The sequence below is a fragment of the Cibotium barometz genome, chromosome 18 (assembly GCF_041138505.1).
Source record: "Cibotium barometz isolate CiBa-2024 chromosome 18, ASM4113850v1, whole genome shotgun sequence".
Taxonomy (NCBI): Eukaryota; Viridiplantae; Streptophyta; class Polypodiopsida; order Cyatheales; family Cibotiaceae; genus Cibotium; species Cibotium barometz.
The window spans coordinates 22,547,895-22,570,294 of NC_141063.1; the positions used below are offsets into that span (position 1 = coordinate 22,547,895).

General features: G+C 44.9%; 1 protein-coding gene across 2 annotated transcripts in view; it reads left to right on the top strand.

The window, feature by feature from the left end:
* LOC147629077 (alpha-1,4 glucan phosphorylase L isozyme, chloroplastic/amyloplastic-like) overlaps positions 1 to 22,400 on the top strand; it is a 107,318-nt gene that overhangs the window by 63,089 nt on the left and 21,829 nt on the right. For both annotated transcript variants that reach the window (XM_086812321.1, XM_086812322.1), the window contains 4 exons: positions 10,821 to 10,973; positions 14,554 to 14,682; positions 14,777 to 15,013; positions 15,350 to 15,426. In XM_086812321.1, the coding sequence (XP_086668447.1) occupies positions 10,821 to 10,973; positions 14,554 to 14,682; positions 14,777 to 15,013; positions 15,350 to 15,426 (596 nt within the window). The remainder of the gene's footprint in view (positions 1 to 10,820; positions 10,974 to 14,553; positions 14,683 to 14,776; positions 15,014 to 15,349; positions 15,427 to 22,400) is intronic.

Consider the following 22,400-nt stretch of genomic DNA (forward strand, 5'->3'; position numbering starts at 1 on the left):
TTGGAAGTGCCGTGGTGAGTTGGAGTAGCAAAAAGCAACCTACAGTTGCTTTATCCAGTACAGAGGCTGAGTACAGAGGTGCAGCCATTGCTACTTGTGAGGCTATATGGTTAAAGAGTCTCTTGGCAGATTTATGTGAGCCTCTTGATGGCAAAGTTGTCATACATTGTGACAACATGAGCAGTATGCAGTTGGCAAAGAATCCAGTATTTCATGCGAGGACCAAACACATAGAGGTCCATTATCACTTTGTCAGAGAAAAGGTGCTGGATGGTACAGTTGATCTTCACTATGTGAAGACTGATGAGCAGGTGGCTGATATCTTCACGAAGCCACTTAGCAGGGAGAAGTTTGAGTACTTCCGGACTATGTTGGGAGTACATGGGATGAGCTTGAGGGGGAGTGTTGAGAGTGTTGATATCCCAAGCTCATCTACATCTTCATCGGCAGTACATCATGAGCTTGAGAGGGGCTGTTGAGATTCAAGCTCGATGTCAGTGTGAGCCAGCTATGCTATGTGCTGGCAGATTAGGTAGGAACATGTGTGAGACATAAATGACCGCGTGTCCAGCTGGTCATAGTGTGTGTGGACATTACATTAGGTTTACTTTGTAGTGTGGACATAACACTATGTTGTGTTCTCCTTTGTGTGTGTGAGAGAGATGGTGACTATGGCTTCTCTCCTTCTTTATGGTTGATGATTATGGATTAGGGTTTGCTTCTCTTGTGTGTGTTACATCCTGCTTCTGTTTTTTATCAGTAATATCAATCGATAAGCGTGTATAGAAGTCAATAGATGCAAAGATTGAGAGGATAATCTTGAACTTGAAGACTGAAGATGCCAATCTTGAAGCCTGTCTCTTACATCCAATGTTGGAATCGGAATGAAAGGGTGTAAGAGATCTGCAATAGCTTTCCATATAGATCTATGATGCATCCCAAGATTATATTGTTGGCATGCTGTCGGAAAAGAAAGAATTTGCCCTGTAGTATCCACTACGTCATCAATGAACCGGATGCCCAATTTCATAAGATTGTAAGCTCTGATTGGTTGTTGTACAGCAAGGGGAGAGTAAAAAACAGCACTCCAATGTATGCTTTCCATTCGAAGTGAGGAAGCTATAGAAGCAGGATGGGGAGACCATTTGATGCGAGAGAGCACTTTCTTCCAATCCTGAATCAAGGAAGTAGAAAATGGACAACCAGGGATTTTACCTTGAAATTTGCAAAGCACTACTTCCGATGGATCAACCAACCAACGACCATAAGCATTTGTGCGCATCCGAGCACACAAAATTGCCAACATGATAGACCAAGGCTGCTCTTGTTGAAAAAAGGTTTTGAGCATAGTGATCTTTCTTGCCAGCACATGAAATTTGATGTTTATAATATTCAAACCACCATGCATTTTTGGCGAGCAAAGCAGGTCCATTTTGAGCAACCTTAAAGCTTTTTTATGAAGCTTAGTTTTCCAAAAAATCTCCATGGCTTGAGACATAAAAGAAGAAAGATCTCGAGATGACCAATGTAAGAGAGGAAGGTAGAATTGGACATAAGCCAGAACAATGGACTGAACAATTCGAAGCCGTACATGTAATGGCCAAGTGGAGATCTTCCAATATTCTAATTTGTCCTTAATTTTGTTTAGCACCCAAGATATTTGTTGCTTATTTCTGATTTTCCAGCCAATGGGATAGCCCAAATGTCTTACTATGCTTTGCGGATAAATAATCTGGCCGGGCCACAGGATAGCATGCCAATCACATCAATAGACGAAGCTCCAAAGGACTGTTCTTTGGCGTGAAGAATGAATCATCTGCATATGCCTGTGCAATGAAAGGCCGTGAACCAGAAATCTGAAGCCCTCTAAGTGTCTAGTATCAACCAGATGATCCATGTAAAGAAGCAAAGGATGCGAAGCAATAGCATAGAACAGAGCACTGAGAGGGCATCCCTGTCCAACTGATCGTTCTAGAGTCCAAGACTCAGACAAATGTTTCCTTATAAAGCATTGAGCAGTGGAATCTGAGTAAAGCCAATATATGACATTAACTAGCTTTGGCCCAAAACCAAGTTTAGACATGATTTGAGAAACATAATCCCACTGCACCGTATCAAATGCCTTTGCCACATCCACCTGCATGACCAAGACATCTTGAGCAGAGTATTTTGCATATTCCATTGCAATGAGAGTATTGGAGATATTATCATGTATATGCCTTCTTGGAACAAAACCATATTGCCTGGGATGAAGTCCATCATGAAGGATATCCTTTATCCGGTGTACCAACATTTTAGCAATAAGTTTATATATAACAGGCATTAAAGTGATAGGCCTCCAGTCATCCATTGTCTCACACAGAGGTTTTTTGGGCAGAAGCTTAACCAGACCATGCTTCCAAGCTGAGGGAAGATGTTGATGCTGCCAGGCTACATTAACGAGCTTCAAGATTGGACCCTTCAATTCAGCCCAGAAGGCTACAAAAAATTCAACCGTCAAACCATCCCAACCTGGGGATTTATGTTTACCCAAATGCTTGAGGGCTTCATCCAATTCTGTATCTGAAAAGGACATTTCCAGCATTGAAGCTTTTTGCAAAGAAACAATAGGAGAAACAAGCTCAATAAATCTGCTCCGAGCCAATGCAGCCTGAGATGTAGAAGAAGATGGTAGAGAAAAAAGAAGCCGAAAATGATCCAGACATTGTTTTTCTAGCTGCGATAAAGTCTAGGTCCAAAGACCATCTGATTTCCTGACTCTCATGATAGATTGACTTTGTCTGTACGTGTGTAAATTTCGAAAGAAAGATTTCGAGGAGCAGCCCTTATCTAGCCTAGGTTTAACTCTAGCCCTTGTCTGCCATTTGGAAAGCTTGCGTTTATCATTAGCATCAATTATGGAAGAAGCACAAGACAATGAATTTTGTTCAGAAGCAGAAAGAGACCTTTGATGGCTAATCTGTACCAAGGATTGCTTGTATGATTTTGCCCACTGGATATGCTGTCTGGTTTCTACCATGTACCATCTTCCATATTCCTTAATGACATTTTGAATACGATGTACAAAAGAGTTCCAAGCAAAATCCAGATCCTCCTGAGCATGAGATAACAATGGCTTACAAGCCAGTCTGATCATTTGCTGGAATTTTTCATGAGAAAGATATAATTGATTAACCTGCAAATGTCTGACTAAAGAGAGCTGAATATCATCGAGAGGCATACCAAAAGAAAGGTTGAGCCAGAGTGGAGTATGATCAGATAGTTGTTGAGAATAATCAGTCCACATTTGACATGTATAATCATCATATTGCTGAGCATGAATAAGATACCATCTATCAAGCCTGGCCCAATATTCTGTAAAAGCATTATGATGACATGTGAATCCCAAAACCGAAGGGTGAGTTGCTGTCCATAAATCTGCAGTATGAAGAGAAGAAGTCATATGTTCCCATCACTGGATTTCAGAGGGAAGCATATGGGATTTATGTGTGGTATTGTCCTTCCAGTGAGGAGAATTATTAAAATCACCACAAAGTAGAGCATTTGAAGACCAAGTATATTGGTTTATGGAGTCCCACATTTGAGCTCTGGAAGCTGAAATTTGAGAGGCATACAAGGAGCCTATTTCAAAAATCTCTCCATTGATCAGGCATTGGATAATCATCCATCGGCTACAAGGATCATTATATGCTACACAGGGCTGCAGATCATGCCTGGCTAAAATGCACAACCCAGAGAATTGTCCAGATCCTGCATAAAATATATCATAGCCTGAAAAGAACCCATGCTGGCCAGCAAAAGAATGCTGATTATGCTCTTGTAGACACACAACATCTGGATGAGTATTATTTATATAATGCCATAGGAGCCTCCATTTATGCTGATTATAGAGGCCTAGTATATTATAAGAAAAACATTTAAGAGAAGTATGCATGAAAATAGGTACAAGAGATGAGCAGTCCTCAAAGAGAAAGGGAGGCATCAAGCCTCTGCCATTGCCACAGGGTCTTGCTGACCCTCAGAATCCAATTCCCTGACTAAATCATCTTCTTCACAAAGTGGAATACCCTTCTTAACTGCATTGACCCATGCCTTTGAGACAGGGTTGTCCGAAGAGGTAGAAGGTTGACCAGGAGATGGAGCAGAAGCATCCCAATTGCGAGATTGGAGAGGTCTTTGTTTGAGAGGCACCGTCTTCCTTGCATTCTGCCATTCCTTGTGAGAAGATGAATTATTTTCCACTAGCTTGCTTTTTCCTTTATCCTTGTTTTGGGCTAAATTGGCTTGGTTCCCTGTATGAACTAAAGGCTTTGCTCCTTTAGCTTCAGTCTTTTCCACATAAGTCTTTTGACCTCCTTTATTAGATGGCGAAGGAATGGCAGCTGGAGGAGGCGGATGAAGGATTGAGGGACACTCAGAAGCTAGATGCCTGTACTTGTGACAAGAGAAACAAGCTCCAACAAAAATGCCCCATTTCAAAGTGAAATATTTCTTTCCCAAATTAACACCCTCAATCTCAACTGCAATAGAAGAGGATGTTGGTCTATCAGTATCCCATAAGATGCAAAAACGATTTTTGTTACCTGTGGGACGAGGGGGACAGATCACTTGTCCCAATGTCATCGCTAAGCCAGGAAGCTCTGTTCTCATGTAATCTGGGAAATCAACGACTTCAACCCATACAGGGCAGTGATGTTTGATGAGATTCTGATAATCCTTATTGGGAGACCAAGGCATGATGTGCACCATTTGACGACCAAAAAATAAAGGGGACAGTTCCAGCATCTTTTGTTTTGTCAATGCATCCAAGAGATGAACTTCATAAAATCCTCTGGAGGCAAAATAGACTCCTTCTACATAGCATCCACCTAGGAGAGAATTCACCCATTGTCCCACATCATTAGCCGAGGGTATTTTACCTGGAAAAAAGATGATGACTGCAGTTTGAGAGAGCTTCTTCAGAGGATGCACAAGAGAAGGCAACTTCATCTTGTAAGTGAGTTCCGGAGCAGGTAGTATCCATTCTCTTCTACTTTGTTGAAAATCCTCATTCAACATGTCAAACACATAGGAAGCATCTTCAGATGAAGGACTTATGGGGGGCAGAGATTCCCTTGATTGTCTTTTAGGTTCAGGAGAAAGAGCTCTCTTGACATAATACTTGCTTGTTTCTGCCATCGAGACTATTCGATTCTGCAGGAAGACACAGATCAGAAAAAAAGGGGGACAGCGCTATTGGAATACAATCTTACAAGGAGGGGAAAAACAGAGACCTGTAGCGACTTACACAGAAGGGAGAAAAGTGACCTGTGGTAGCGAGGCACAGACACACGCGCACACACACACTCACACTCCTATACACGCACACAGGTCGCGGAAGAGAGGAAGAAGAGCAAATTGGCGACGAGAAAAAAGAGCATCTGGGAACCCTCAGAAGGTCGCGTAGATTACTGCAAGGCCGACACAGTTCAGGAATGAAGCCCGATAGAGTCCAGGGACAAGCACCTCACCACACGTGCTCACCCAAAAGGGGCGAGCAGGTCGAGGGAGCAGGCGAGCAGGTCGACAGAGCAGGCGAGCAGATCTTCGGCGGCCGAGGAGCGCCTTCACACCACGCACACACGAACACACACACACACACACACACACACACACACTAACAACACACACACACACTTTTTCTTGGTAATATCCCAACAACACACACACTTTTTTTGTAAAGCTTCATGTCATTAATTACAGGTGGGAAACCTCAAAACGAGGAAAACCCACCAAAAAGACCATATACAAGGGAGACTACTAGAGTGTTCACTATGTTTAGTGTGAACATAGTTAAACATCTAAAAACAATCTGTAAAAAGAGCATACAGAGATGAGTCAATCTCATGAAGAGAGAGACAGTCATATAAAGATTGCTGAAGAGAGGAACGGAAGAATGAGTAAGCATCCAAATAAGGCCCAGCAAAAACTATCCTGTTGCGAGACTGCCAGGTAGTCCATAAAGCCCAGTAGCGAACCCAATCAAAGAAGACTTTATAGGATCTAAGGGGTGAAGGGAGAAGACGGAAGATCCAAAAGGATTTCCCAAAGGGTGCCTGTTGGAAGCGGGCTCTCAAACGTGCAGCAATCCGATCCAATAAAGTCCTGGTCAGAGGAGAACTCCACAAAAGCTGAAAGACTGTCTCTTGAGAAGCACCACAACTATGACAAGTTGAAGGTGCTAAAAGTCGCCTAGCCAAGAAAAGGCCGACTGGCAAGACTCCAATCAAGCATCTCCATAAAAAAAGTCTACTTTTCAAAGGAAGACTGCATTTCCAAAGAGAATGAAGCCGCTGTTTCCACCAACCCTGACTTTTATGAAGATGCCAAATCTGATTCGCATGTTCTTGAACCCAAGAGGCAGGCAACAAGAGATGATATATCGAATGAACCGAAAGTTTAGCCATTGATAAAGGGCCTCGTGCAGGTTGTTCTCTTCTAAGGCTCCAATCAACCAAACGATCAGAACGATCCAAATCTGCAATTGGTTCAAAAGGAGCAAGAAGCTCTCGAATAAGCTGCCAGATTGATCTATAATGCATCCCCATACCAAATTTTCTAGCGGCAACCACAAAAGAAAGCACATGGCCACCAGCATCCAAAACATCATCAATAAGATAAACTCCTTTCTTTGAAAGGAAATATGCCTTCCTAGGCTCTCGTAGAGCCAAGGGTATATCAAAAGCCTTTGACCAATGAATACTCTCAAGGCGAAGCGAAGAAGATTGCGCATTAAGCCTGGGATTCCAAAAAAGATATTGCGTAACCTGTTTCCAGGCAAAAATTAACTTAGATGAAAAAGGGCAGCCGACAATTTTTCCATCGGAATGGCTGAAAATTGCATCCCAATACGTAACAGTCCACTTTCCAAAAGCAGGTGAAGACATAGACATACACATATGACCCAACATAATAGCCCATGGTTGGTGCTGATGTACAAATTCCAACAACAAAGTGGATTTACGAGCAAGCACATGAAAATGAATATTCAATATGTTCAAGCCACCATGTATCTTTGGAGAACACATCTTTGGCATTGACAAAAGACGAAGACCCTTTTTACGATGTTGAGTTTTCCACACAATTGCCATTGCCAGAGACATAAACCGATCTATATCAGCTTTCCTCCACATAATCAATGGAAGAAAGAACTGTATGTAAGCCATTACAATAGCCTGCACTATCCTGAGACGTACATGAAGAGGCCAAGTGGAAAGCTGCTAATAATCAATTTTGCGATTCAATTTTAGCATAACCCATTGAATCATTTGTGAAGATGATAGCTGCCAACCCAAAGGGTAACCCAAATGACGAACGATATGTCCACCAGGAGGTATTCCACCGGGCCACAATACATGATGCCATTGCTGTACGTTAAGCGCAAGCAAGGTAGACTTATGGAAATTCACTTTCAAACCAGCAGCCAGACCAAAAAGTTCCAAAGCCTCCATTAATCTCTGAAGATCTTGTTGCGTATTCTTGGGCATAAAAAAAGAATCATCAGCATAAGCCTGAGCCAGGAAAGTATGCCCAGCAGGAAGCTGTAAGCCATGCAATTCATCAGTAGCTTGCAAAAAATCCAAGTAGCAAAGAAAAGGATGTGTGGCAATAGCAAACAACAAGGAACTAAGCGGACAACCCTGGCGAACTGAACATCCCAATTTCCAAGAATCCGATAGAGAAGAGCTCAAAATCAAGGAAGCATCACTCTCATTATAGAGCCAATACACAATATTTTGCCACTTCGCACCGAAACCAAGATAACTCATAGTCATAGCTATATAGTCCCAATGCACAGAATCGAAAGCTTTCTCGATATTAACCTGCAAAATGAGTACATCCTGCTTAGTGTATTTTGCATATTCAACGGCAATATAAGCATTGGCCAAATTATCATTGATTTGCCTCCGAGGCACAAAACCATATTGCGCAGGATGCAAACCATCATGTAAGAATCCTTTAATACGATTTGCCAACATCTTAGTCAGAAGCTTATAGATGACAGGCATAAGAGTAATGGGCCTCCAATCAGAAAAAGCTTCACAAAGATCCCGTTTAGGGAAAAGCTTAACCAATCCTTCTTTCCAAGAAGATGGTAGTACATCATTTGCCCAAGCTTCATTGATCATATACAGCAATGATTGTTCCAGCTGAGGCCAAAAAGCATGGAAAAATTCCACTGTCAATCCATCCCATCCGGGAGATTTCCATCGACCCATTGAACGTAAAGCATCTTTAAGTTCAATATCAGTGAACGGAGATTCTAATTCCAAAGCATCCCGTGGAGAAATAATGGGCCGAACATGATGCAATAAAGCATAACGAGCATTAAGTATGTCAGATGAAGTAGTTGCCGGTTTAGCAAAAAGAGCTGCAAAATGCCGACTAGCAATATATGAGAGCTCCGACAAAGAATGAGTCCATTGACCATCAGATTTTTTCACCCTTCTGATGCATTCCTTTTGTCTTGAAGCATGTAGATTTTTGAAAAAATCTTTGGAAGAGCAACCCTTATCTATGATAGCTCGATGTCGCGAACGTGTCAACCATTTTTGCAATTTTCTCTGATCATTTAGCATGAGGAAATGCTTAGCCTGCATTAAGGATTCTTGTTCATCAGTATTTAAAACCCGAAACTGAGCAAGATCAGCCATAGATTGACATGTTTCTTTAGCCTGCAAGATCTGATCCCGCAAGTCGGCCATGTAATAACGACCATAATCACAGATCACAGCCTGCATGCGCTGAACAAATTGAAACCAAGCAATGTCAATATCCTCATGCATTTGAAGGGGCAAAGGCTCAATGGCTTGCAAAACCATTTCCTTGAAATCAGCATGCACAAGATAACTGTTGTTTAAAAGCAACAGCCTATGTTTCTGAAGAATAGAGACATCTTGTGGCATATCAAAATAAAGGCCTAACCATAAAGGAGAATGATCTGAGAGTAACATGGAACGATCAATCCATAGTTTGCAAACAAAATCATCGTATTGGTCAGCATGTAACAAGTACCAGCGATCCAGACGTGTCCAGATATGTGGAAAAGCATTGTGATTAAAAGTAAACCCTTGCAGACGAGGGAATACATGCTGCCATAGGTCCAAAATATTGCAGGAAGAGAGCAAATCATTCCATGTTCTGCGTTCAGCTCCAAGCATATGAGTTCTTCCAGTGGAATTAAATTCAGGAGATGGAGCATTATTAAAATCTCCAAGCATATGAGTTCTTCCAGTGGAATTAAATTCAGGAGATGGAGCATTATTAAAATCTCCACAAAGGAATGCATTATGGAGCCAGGGATAAGCCAACATTTGTGACCATATATTTGCCATGTCAGCTGAGCTTTGTGGTGCATAAACTGCTGCAAATTCATAAATTTGTCCATACAATAAACATTGAATGACCATCCATCTGCCAGCAGAATCATTGTAGGCGCTTAACAAGCATAAAAACTCCCGAGTAATGCTGAGTGCCCGCATAAAATATATCATAACCAGCAAAGTGACCTGATTGACCCACTAAGGTATGCTGATTGTGTTCTTGCACACACACCAGATGAGGTTGCATTTTATGTACATAGTGCCAAAACAACCTAAATTTACTAGGATCACAAAGTCCTCTAATATTGTACGAAAGACATTTTATTGGAGCATCAAACATCAAATCTGTACAAAGGTATATACAGTGAACAGCCAGCAAAATCAATGCTGCATAACAACAACTGAATCAGGGAGAGAGCCCTCGCCTTGAATCAAGAGAGACTGATGCATATTCGTATCAACACACATATCCAAAGCATTTACATCGGCATCCATACTCGAGGAAGCACCTCGAACTACATCCACCATATTCTAGAAAGCATAGTCGATGAAGTGGAAGACTGTGCAATAGTGGCAGATGCAGTCCAATTACGTGAAGGAACGGGAGCACGACGAACCATAGTAGCTTTTTTCGGAGTTTTCCATTCAGCCGAAGATATTTTATCTTTTCCTTTATCCTTAGGTTGATTAGGCACTGCCAAAGAAGAAACAACTTGTGGAATAACTTTAGCTTTTCCTTTCTCTTTCTCCTTTTGAGTATTTCGAGTGGCTTGATTTTTGGTGTCTCCTTAACTTGAGTTGGCTGCTCATTCGCTGAAATGGGAGGTACAGCAGATAACGGCGGAGGATGCAGCAGAGAAGGACATTCAGAAGCCATATGCCCAAACTTATGACAAGTGAAACAAGCTTGCGCCTCTTGCTAATAGGCTAGAAGCACCAAAAGTTCCACACTTGATGCTTGTTGGTTTCTCCGACACTGTAACCTTGTTCAAATCAGGACCATTCAGCTCATATACCTGTATCGTCCCTGTTGTTCTAGCAGTTGATCCAACAAGCACAAACCTTGCACTGCTGGGGACCCAGAGGGTGTCGTAGATGGTAGTGGTGAGAGACTTGCTGATGTGCGCTAGGATCTTCGACCTCTCCCTTGCGTCCACACGCCAGGGCCTGCTGGGCTGTGCGCCGCCTTTGAAGTGGAAGAGGCGGCAAACTGCAGCTAGTGGCTACGTCTGGTGGCAACAATCACGATTGGTTTAAGCTAACCCGGCTAAAGGCAACACAATTAGGGCTATGCCCAGAAGGGAGTGGCAAGATCGGAAAAGGGGAGAGAGATACATATTAACGTCTGCAAAAGACCCAAAGCATATGCAAAAGAGAGAGAGAGAGAGAGAGAGAGAGAGAGAGAGAGAGAGGTCCATATTTTCTCATGTCAATGTGTGAATTCTTTTTGCTATGCAGATTTGGCCAAGTAAGTTTCAGAATAAAACAAATGGAGTTACTCCTAGACGATGGTTACACTTTTGCAACCCGGAGCTGAGTAGAGTTATAACCAAGTGGGTTGGTTCCGAGGCTTGGGTTCTTAAAACAGAGGAATTGGCTAAACTGCGTCAGGTTATTTTTATTACTTTTTAAAAATGTTTTTTTATTTATTGTCAAGAGATTTAGTTTTGTCCCCCCACCCCCCTCCCACAACACCCCCCCCCCACCCCCCCCCCCCGCCCCGGTAGGAGGAGGGGGCCATCAAGGATATCAAGAATGGGGCGAGAAAAAAAGAAAGAAAGAGATATATTAACGTCTATGGAAGGCCGATTGGCCTATGAGACAAATCTGTATACAACAAGTCCATGTCCTGAGTATCATGGAAAGAAAAACTGAAATGAAAAGCTTATCCTAGTCATATGCAGCTCACTATGCAGTCACTGTCTAGCATGCTATAGATGTACAATCATGATAGGTGGTATGCTACTAATTCTACCCAGTGGAGATGGTGGGGTGTAGGACATCATACATGGGGCATGGAGCGAGGAGGACTTTCACATCTGTTGTGCCCTGGTGTAGCCTCTGGGCTTTCTCCTCCATAGCTATGTGGTATCGTGCCTGGATTTGGGCAGACAGGGCCTGATGGAGTAGTGGTGGTCTGCGTCCGGGTAGTCTGGCAGCTCTGATCTCTGAGGCTCTCTGTAGTGAGAGAGAGAGAGAGAGAGAGAAAGAAAGAAAGAAAGAAAGATATATTAATGTCTGCGAAAGGCCAAAGTGGCCTATGAGACCAAAACATAGTACACAACTGATGGAGAGAGGGGGGGGGGTGGGGGCGGGGTATTATTGTCTTTGGGGAGACTGCTGAGAAGACACCGATGGACAATGAAGGAATGATATGCCAAAGCCTGGTAGGATTACACTGTCACCTCAAGACTTCATACAGACGGCGGGCTAGAGCTGCATATCCTCTTGTCAGGAATAGGCTGGTGGTATCATGGAAAAGATCGGGCCTTTATAGATCACATCAAGGTACAAATAAGGTGTGACAATATTCACCTAGGCTCCTCTGTATATAAAAGATTGATCCGCTCTCTTCTGGTATGAAGTGTTAAAGACCACCAGCTTGGTTTTGCTGAGGTTAACTGCGAGGTCTCTCTCATCACAAAACCACTACGGTGCATCCAGGTGTCTCAATAGCTCCTCTGTTGAATTAGAAATCTAGGCTATGTTATCTGCATAAAGCAAAATGGGCACCACTGCCTGGGCTAGCTGTGTGCCTGTCCCTCAAATCTGTCCACAAATGATGAGATCTCGTCTATATCCAGCCTGAATAGTGAGAGAGAGAGCAGGCTACCCAGTTTGATGCCAACACTGCTGCTGATATCCCTTGAGATCCAACCTGGTGCCTGAACCCTACCAGTTATGGTTTCGTATAAGGCCATCACCCCTAATATCATGTCTGATGGGAACTTTAGCTGCTGTAGGCGATCTAGGAGCCGCGATCGATGGGGACGGAATCAAAAGCCCCAAAAGTCCACAAAACAGCAGTATACCTTTTGCTCTCATGTCATGCCCTTGCCTCCTTAATAATAGCTCGGAGGGTAAAGATATGATTCTAGGTAGAATAGTTACTCCTGAAGCCGGCATGGCCTGCGAACCCATGTCCGGGCCCCGTCCTGTAGGTGGTTCTGCATGGTCTTACAATCATCATCAAACTGGCCATTTTGGGGTTGTGAGTCTATGGGGGGCTTGGTGGTAGAGCAAATGCTGTGGGGAAAACTGGTTTGGGCTGATTTATGAATGATGGAAGAGAGCTGGGATGCGAACGGGCAGAAAGGCGGGAGATTAATGATCGTCATAGGTCTGAGATGCATTCAAATGCCTCTAAAATCTCTTGGCTGAGTTTGATACAAGGACAGTATCATCCGCACAGAATAGGATAGGTATCACCACTTGGGCGGGCAAGCCGTAATCCTGTGCCCTCAATCCTGTCAATGAAATCTGAAATTACATCAATGTATAGACCAAACAAAGTGGGGGAGAGTGGGGGCAAGCCTGTTTGATCAAGAGAGTACTGCAGACCTCGCCAAACATTTCCCAGGTGCCCATACACAACCTGTCACAGACTCGTACATTGCCGTCACTCCCCATGTCATCTCTGAGGGGAAATGCAACTCATATAGGGGAGCAAAGAGCCGTTATCGTGGAATGGAGACAAAGGCCCTCTTGAAATCCACAAAGCAACACTAGATTCGCTGCCTCCATGTTCTTGCCTCCTCAATGATTGCTCAAAGATTGAAGTTGTGGTCCAGGGTGGAGTTCCTGCCGAAACGTCCTTGCCCCGTGGCCCTCAAGCGCTGTCCTTCTACCCATGAACTAATGCTTTATGGATAGGGACTATAGCAGGAGTGGGCGTGGGGGCCTCACAGAGAGCCCTATTGAAGATGTAAGCAAGGATTGGAGCTAGGGTTTTCCAGCCATGAGCGAGATGCTCCATGCGGAAGTTCCTCATGATCCTTAGCTTTGTCTTTATGTAGCTTTAATAGGGCCTTTGTTGTAGTGAATGTGGTGAAGAGGGTTTTGAAAATGGTTATGTTCTCACTTTTCCACGTGCAGTCAGACAATGCAACTTGGGGATGCATCACAGGCCAGTATGGAGAGTCATTTCAGAAATGATGCATCCCTTTCAGCGAGTCCCAATGCTTGAGGAAACATAAGAGACTTCAAGATTGGTGTTTTGATAGGCAGCTTCTAGGACATACTCCTATACCTTTTACCAATTTGTCTGCGGCCAAGGTTTATAGGTTACTCTTACCACCTCCATGGATTGAGGATCATGCAAATCGCCTCTGGCATGTGTCAAAATCTCTTGCTTGGTAGAAAGCTGCATTGAAAAGAATTTGGAAGAGTGGATTGCCCCTCAAGCAACGACTGTTTCTATGGAGATGTCTGGTTGGGGTATTCCCAGTGGGATCTCTTTTGGTATGAAGGTGTATTGCTGGTGCTTCTTGTAGGTGGTGCTCCCATCCTACAGAGACAATGCCTCACCTTCTTTGGTATTGCTCGCACTCTCGGGATTTTCTTGATGATTTGTCTGGACATCTTCGGGCTCGTTTTCCGGGGAGGCGTTTTGGTCGAATGTTCTGGCTTTTTGGCTGCCTTTCTTCTTCCCTACCAACTTATACAGACTTACTTGACTAGAGTGGATTCTGGGCATTGTGGATTATCTACCATGCTCGGAATCAGTTGCTCTTTTGTGGAGATTCTGTCCGGCTATTTGTTTATTTCCAATGAGCCCTTTTCCAATCCCTCCAAGATTCTCATGAAATTGGAGGTCCTTGCTTCCAGCAATTAGAAGTGTTTTCCCATTGTTTTTGAACTGAGTAGTAGCTGCCCCAATTTGGGACAGCTATGAATGTATAATTTGTTTTTCTTAATGAGACAGTGGCTTCACTAAAAAAAAAGAATGTGGTGAAGAGGGTGGCTGACGAGGGACTTGGGATGTGTGATTTATCAGGTAGGGGTTGATTAGGGACATCATATATCCCGTGTGGGTATGATTCCTACCTAGCAGGATTAGTGATGGGTGTGAGTCGCTTGTTTTCTTCAATGATGTGCCAAGGATTATCACATGTACTAATCTATCAAAGCTTGGGTCAATAATATTTTGAAAATCTGTTTAATTTGAGTTGACTGTTTTGGAAAACTACAGTTTGCCGATAATGAAGAGCTACATAAAGAATGGAGGCAGGCAAAAAAAGCAAACAAGCTGAAACTTGCATCTTACATTAAGGAGAAGACTGGCTATGTGATTAGTTCTGATGCCCTTTTTGACATACAAGTGAGCATCCGTGAAAATGCAACCTGTATTCTGTCCTTCAGGAAAGGCTTTGACTATTGTGGTTGTAAAGTTGTAGTGATGCTTTTTTTTGAAGGTGAAACGTATCCATGAGTACAAGAGACAGTTTTTGAACATATTGGGTTTAATTTATCGCTACAAGAAGATGAAAGAGATGACTCCAGAAGAGCGCAAAGCAAAGTATGTTCCTCGAGTGTGCATGTTTGGAGGGAAAGCTTTTGCAACATATGTGCAAGCCAAGAGAATAGTGAAGTTGATCACAGATGTTGGTGCCACAGTAAATAACGACCCTGATATTGGGGACTTGTTAAAGGTAGAATTTGATCTTTTTTAATGTTTTCAAAATAATTATTTTGTGGCTAACATGTGTGTTGTTTTTATGATGGAAACTGCCACTAAGGATTTGAGTCTTGTTGAATTGCTTTTGGGTAGAGATTATAGTCTTTATCATTCAAAGACTTCTGTGTGAAGAGAAACTAGAAAGTGAGCTGGATTATCCTGTGCATGTTGTGCACACCAATTAGTGGAGAAGATTTCATGCCAATTTTGAAATGGGATCCCTTTTTTTTCCGTCAAAATAACACTATGCCCTTGCAGCATATTATTTGGATTCTCTTCTTTCCTAACTTTCTGAATGCTCTGGCCGCAGGTAATATTTGTACCAGACTATAATGTAAGCGTTGCGGAACTTTTGATCCCAGCTAGTGAGCTGTCCCAGCATATCAGGTGCCTATCATTTTCCCAACTTTTCAATCTTCCAGGAAAAAAACAAACAACCATAGTCTAAAATGTACATGCTTCAGATATCATAATCCATGTCCCAAGTAAATGGGCGAGACGGTGGATCACGAAGAGCTCGCTGAAGCTTCCGCTCCCCCCTGCTCCCGCTGCAGCCTGCACGCTCACCCCCCTCCCCGCCCTCGCGTCTGCTCCACCCGCTTGCCTCGTCCTTTCTGCCTTCGCTGCTCCCCCCGCCTCTGCTCATTCGCGCCAGCCCGCCTCTGCTCACTCGCGCGCGCCCCCCCCCCCCCCCCCCCCCCCCCCCCCCCCCCCGATCCGTCTCCTTCGCGCCCCTGCTTTCTCCCCTTCCTCCGTGGCCCGCCCCCTCCGCCTGCCTTCGCTCCCCTCTTTTTCATTTTCTTTCCGCCCCCCTTTCTCCCCCCCCCCCCCCCCCTTTCTTTCCCCCTCCTCCTCTGTCTTCCGCCTTTCCCCCTCCGCCCCTCCCCGCTCCGCCTTTTGTGCAGCTCGGTTCTTGCAGGACTCTCAATTCACGCTTCGCCTTCGACAAAGCTTCAGACTCTGATGGAGTTTCCTCCCGCCCCGCCTCAGAGGGACTCGTCCGCAGCCCCCTCGCCTGCCCCTGAGGATATCCCCATCAGGCTTTCTCTTTCGCCAGAAGAGGAAGCGAGCCTCGCCGTAGAGGTGGAACGCCTCCAGGCACATTCCACCATCTGCCGTATAGTCGGCACTCGCCCCAGCAGAGGGGAGATCCGGGATCTTCTCCAGGCCCGCCTTCTTGCAGATGTGGGCAAGATCCTAGATGTTCAGTTACTGGGCCGTGGACACTACCAGATTGAGTTCGAGTCAGCAGCCTAGAGCGTGGCCCAGGTCCTAGCCATGAGTCCCCTTGGACATCAGGGGCGCTCGGGCCTTTTTCAGACCTTGGCAGCATGGCTTCGATTTAGCAGCGGCCGAGCAAGGAGAGCGCCTATTCCATGTCACAGTTTGCTTCCCTGGACTCGGCCGCGAGTACCTCCCGCTCCTTTCTAGGATAGGAGCATTGGTGGGCTCGGTGCTTGAGACTGGCCCCACAGCAGCTTCAGTGGTGGCTAGAGCAGCTGGCCTGCCTTCGGTCAGGGTTTTGGTTCCTCACATCTCCTCCCTTCCAAAGGTCATTCAGCTACCTAGGATAGGAGGGGGGATGGATCGATTAGAGAGTGGAGTTTTCGGGACTCTCGAATCAGTGTTTTATATGCAGGCACGTTGGTCACCTGGCCAAGGCCTGCCCTCGCAGGAGATCCCGACCTTCACAGCAGCAGCAGGCCCCCGATGGCCCGCCCACAGATGCGGCTCGGCAGGCAGCCTGCTCAGCCCACAGAGACCTCGCATTGGCAGCCTGTACAGGGGCGCCATAGAGGGAGACAACCACAGCAGCCTGCCCAGAGACCGATGCAGCAGCAGTCACAGTCTCAGCATCACTGGGTTCCAGTGAGGAACAGTTTTGCTCCCCTCCAGTGTTGGGGTAAAGGCGTTATGCCCACCCTTATAGTGTGTACAAGCCCATAAGTTATAGTACATAGTACACTTAGTACTTTTAATGTACTAAGTGCACTATGTGTACTAGTGCAATATACATGTGTGATAGGGGAGTCACACACTCATACTTGATGAGTTGACTTATCCCCACAACTCTCTCTCTCTCTCCCTTGTGCTTCTCTGTGTATGTCTCCCACATGACCTAACCCTAATTCTCCCATCAACCGGTATCAGAGCTTTGGTCACCAGGTTCTCCTCCCTCTTCTGCTCTGCTGGCCGCCCCCCCCTTTTTAATTCCTGGTCGCCCTGCTCCTTGCAGCACAAAAGGGGCTGGCCAACCAGCTGCCCACGTAGCCAGCCCACGAGGCTGCCCAGGCTGCTCCTCGGTGAAGAGGCCAAAGGAGAAGCTAGGCGAGCGAAGAGGCAAACTTAGGCGATAAGCTTGTTGCGCTTTGTGGCCACCAGCGGCTGTTGCTGTAGGCGGGTGGCGCTCATAGCGAATACGTCAACACACGCTAATCGTGTAGCGTGGCTGAGGCAGCGAGGAGGCTAGTGCTGGGCGTTCATATGCTAGGCGAAGGCACACGAGCGAAGAATCGTTGGGCGGAGCCCGTCTTGTAGCTTGGCACTAGGCGAGCGAAGCGCACAGCAGCAATACGAAGCACAAGGCTTGAGTGAAGGCGAATACAAGGCGACGCCTGGCCAGTAGCGAAGGAAGCCAGTCGAGCGTGAGCAGCGAGCCGAAAGCGAAGGCAGGTTCTTCGATCTGTATCTACCTCTCCCCCTTGCTCCAATGCGCGTCAGAGGATCGGCTGCTGCATCTCCCAAGCTCTTCTCAGTGGCTTGTGTCGCCTGCTTCCTCACGGGCATGCTCTTCGCTCACATGGCGGCTGCCCTCTCCACAAAAGCCTGATGGAAATGGGAAGAAAGCTTCCCACGTCGAACAACTTCCATTCGTTGCAGAAAATTGTCACTCCAAACATGAGCAAAGCCATAACCAGCTGCACTTATTGAAGGCGGTGTTTCTTCCTTCCTCGTGGCAGCAGCAGAAGAGAGCAATAGGCAGCAATAGCATTCTGCAGCAGCATCAGCACTCAAATTAGAATTGCCCCTCAAATTCAATCCAAATTAGAGGTATTTTGCTTCAATTTCGGGAATTTTTATGTCCATTATTTGCAATTGAGCAGGTACAGGTGTCGAATTGCTCAATTTTGAGCAAAATTGGCAAAATTGGGTGACATTGGTCACAATCAGGATCAATTTGCAGGAAATTGGTCACAATCAGGATCAATTTGCAGGAAATTGGATGTCGAAATTTGGGGCTTTTGATGTAATTGTGCAATTAAGCACTCATACATGCTGTATGATGTGAAAAATCGCACATTTGGGCAAAACTGCAGCAAATTGCAGTGCAAATCAAGGGGCTTTTGTGCCGATTTGGTTGATTTGCATGCAGGCAATCGCATTTGATGCTGTGGATAGTGTGTTGATGTCTTACAAGCACTCAATGTGCCTGTAAATCAAGGGGCTTTCATTATTTGGATGTATATGTGGCCAGGGGGAAGCATCGTGAACACTCTGGATGCCTTCATGTGCGCCAATGTACCATGCATGATCAGAAATTGATCTCAAATCAAGGGGCTTTTCAAGTTTGTATGCTTGTTGAGCTTGGCAAAGCAGCAGGCAAGACATTTATGCCTTGAATCCTCAGAAATCAGCTTGCAGTCAAGGGGCTTTTGCCCAATTTCTGTTCGGGACTGTTTTATGCAGTGTTCGGGACTGTAAAAGTCTGATTTTTACTCGTTTGGACAGCCAGGAGAGCATTTATTGCTATTGTACTTGCTGGTACAGATTTGGCACAACTTTGTGCATGTTTTGGCATGGCTGTACACTGTTTTGAGTGACCAAAAGGTTCAATTTCAGCTGCTGAACTTGCCGGTACAGGTTTGGTACATCATTGGTGAGCACTTGGTACTGCTGTACAGTACTTTGGAAGGGCAAAAGAGCACATTTAAGGTGCTGTCCAAAATCTGCAGCAACCAGATTTTGGTGTTTTCATCACATAAAGTGGGAGAAAAGTTGCATTTGTGCTTCCACAGTGGGAGATAAAGCTTGGGAGAAAAACTGTGAGCACTTTGTGTGCTTTTGGTGCAGTGTTTGCACATTTTGCAGGGAGTCAGGCATTTACAGGTTGCATTTTGCTATGGCAACCACAGGTGAGAGCTCTTCATTGCTTCACATCAAGAAGCTTGAAGGCTCGCATAATTATGATATTTGGCAAACCCAGTGCTACAATGTGTTGCTCCAGAAAAAGCAGCACAAGCCTATCAAAGATAGGGTTGTAATGCCCGCTTCTCTTACTGCTGAAGAGTGGGAAGATATGGATGAGCTGGTAAGATCTACTATCATGTGTCTGTGTCAGACTCATTACTTTTCAGCATTCGTGAAGAGAAGACAGCTTGGGGAATGTGGCAGAGATTGCAGGACTTGTATGCCCAACAAAGTGCCTCAAGCAAAGTGTATTGGTTGAAGAAACTCATAGGTCTTCAGATGAAGGAAGGGGCGTCTATGACAGCCCATCTAAATGAGTTTAATGGTATTGTCAGCCAGGTCATTAATCAAAAGTTGGCAATGGACGATGAGTTCAAAGCCACTTTTCTGTTATGCACTTTGCCAGAGAGTTGGGACACATTCAGGACAGCCACTAGCAATTCGAATGCTATGCTGTCATATGCAGATGTTGAGGGTGCTCTTCTTCAAGAAGAGATGAACAGGAAAAACAACTTTGTTGGAAAGTCCAATGCAATGAATGCACGTGGGAGATCCCAGCAAAGGGGGAAAAGCCAAGAACGGGGAAGGAGCAAGTCTCGCTCCAAAAAGGATTTGGAATGCCATTATTGTGGCAAGAAGGGACACATTAAAAAGCAATGCTACAAATGGAAAAATGATCAAAAAGAAAAGGGAAAAGGCAAAGACAAAGACAAGGATGAAGCCAAGCCGAAGGGCAAAAGTGGAGTCAAGATTGAAGAAATCAATGTGTCACATGCAGGTGGCAGTGAGGATGAGGTCCTCTTTACGTCTTCACTTGATGCCCATTCACTTCTTACAGGTGGTCATGGTATGCACTCATGGATCATTGATTCAGGTGCCTCCTTTCATGTCACAGGTTGCAGAGACTTGTTTGTCAGGTATACTGCTGGCAATGAAGGAGTGGTTTATTTGGGTGATAACCATGCATGCAAAATTCTTGGCAGAGGTGATGTGAGGCTTGTATTTTCAGATGGCTCACAGCTTATGCTCCATGATATCAGGCATGTGCCTGAGATCAAAAAGAATCTGCTTTCTACTGGACAGCTTGATGATGCTGGTTATGTTACCACATTTGGTAGTGGAAAGTGGAAGATTTGTAAGGGCTCACTGGTTGTTGCCAGAGGCTCTAAGGTGGACACTCTTTATTTCATTCATGCAGGTGTTTGTCACCATGCTAATGTAAATGCAACCGAGCTGCCGGAAATCTCTATGTGGCATAGCCGGTTGGGACACATGAGTGTCAAAGGAATGGAGCAATTGTCTCGTTTGGGTTACTTGCCTTCTCTAAAGTTTTCAAGTTTTCAATTTTGTGAGCATTGTATATATGGTAGGCAACTACAGTGCCCCCACAAGAAAGCTCTTGGACAGAAAGATGCTCAGTTAGAGCTTGTGCATACAGATGTATGTGAGATGCCTCAGCTTTCTTTGGGAGGGGCAAAATATTTTGTGTCTTTTATTGATGATGCCACACGCAAGGTGTGGGTTTATCCTCTTCGTTTGAAGAGTGATACATTCTCAGTGTTTGAGAAGTTTGTTGCTCTTGGTTAGAATCAAACTGGCAAAACACTGAAGGCTTTGCATTCCGACAATGGTGGAGAATATATGTCCAAACAGTTTCAGGACTTTTGTGATGCTAAAGGCATCAAGAGGGAGCTCTCTACTCCTTATGATCCTCCACAAAACGGGACAGCAGAGAGGATGAACAGGACCATACAGGAGAAGGTCCGTTCTATGTTGTCACATGCTGCATTACCTCATGGTTTTTGGGCTGAAGCTGTTATGACAGCCGTTCACCTTATAAACAGGTCACCTAACACGAGGCTTGGTGGGAAAGTGCCAGAAGAAGTATGGACAGGGAAGCCTCCGTCATACAAGCACTTGAGAGGGTTTGGTTGCGTTGCGTACGTGCACATACGCAGGGAAATGCGCACCAAACTTGATCCCAAGTCTCACAAATGCATATTCCTAGGATATGGTGACAGAGGTGAAATGGGGTATAGACTTTGGGATCCCGTGAATAGAAAGATCATACGCAGCAATGATGTCATTTTTTATGAAACATGCATGTATAAGGAGCCTGCAAGGCAACAGGAGCCTGGCAGAGTCATCTTTGATGATGATGGACATCATGGACAACAACCAAGGGCTGTAAATCAGCCATTACAGCAGGAAAACGAGCCCTTAAATGGTGCTGAAAATGGTCCAAATGGACAGCCAGAGATGGCAGAAGATATCCCTATGGATATACCACAGTTAGAGGAGATACCGGGCATGATATTTCAGCCTTATGGCATGGAACAGGAGCCACCAATGGGTGATATGCAGGCTGGACAGCAACCTGCAAATGATGGTCATTGGGTACGGAGGTCCACTAGACCCTCCAGAGCCCCTGACAGGTTTGTTCCAGGGGTTGACTACTTGATGCTTACTGACTGTGGGGAGCCCTCATGTTATAAGGAGGCTTTACAGAGGGCAGACAAGGCTCTATGGGAGCGTGCCATGAAGTCAGAGATGGATTCTCTGCATAAAAATGGAACTTGGAAGTTGGTGCATTTGCCTGCAGGCAAGAAGGTTTTGCCATGCAAGTGGGTTTACAGGCTCAAAGTTGCACCAGATGCAAAGCCAAGATACAAAGCCAGGTTAGTGGCTAAGGGCTTCAAGCAGGAATATGGTGTGGACTTTGAGGAGATCTTCTCTCCAGTGGTCAAAATGACCACACTTAGAGCTGTGTTGGCTTTGGTTGCGCATGATGATCTGGACTTGATTCAGATGGATGTGAAGACTGCTTTTCTTCACGGTGATCTCCATGAGGAGATATATATGCAGCAGCCAGAGGGTTATGCAATGAGTGGAAAGGAGAAGCTTGTATGCAAGCTGAAAAAGAGTCTTTATGGGCTCAAACAGGCACCAAGAGAATGGTATCATAAATTTGTTACATTCATGAAATCTCAGAAATTCAAGAGAAGTGACATAGATCACTGCTTGTACACCAAGAAAGCTTTGGATGGCAGTCTATTGATCCTCATCTTGTATGTTGATGATATGTTGATTGCCGGGAAATCTCGTAAAGAGATGGATTCCTTGAAGAAGAGGCTGCATGAAACCTTTGATATGAAGCATTTGGGTGATGCAAA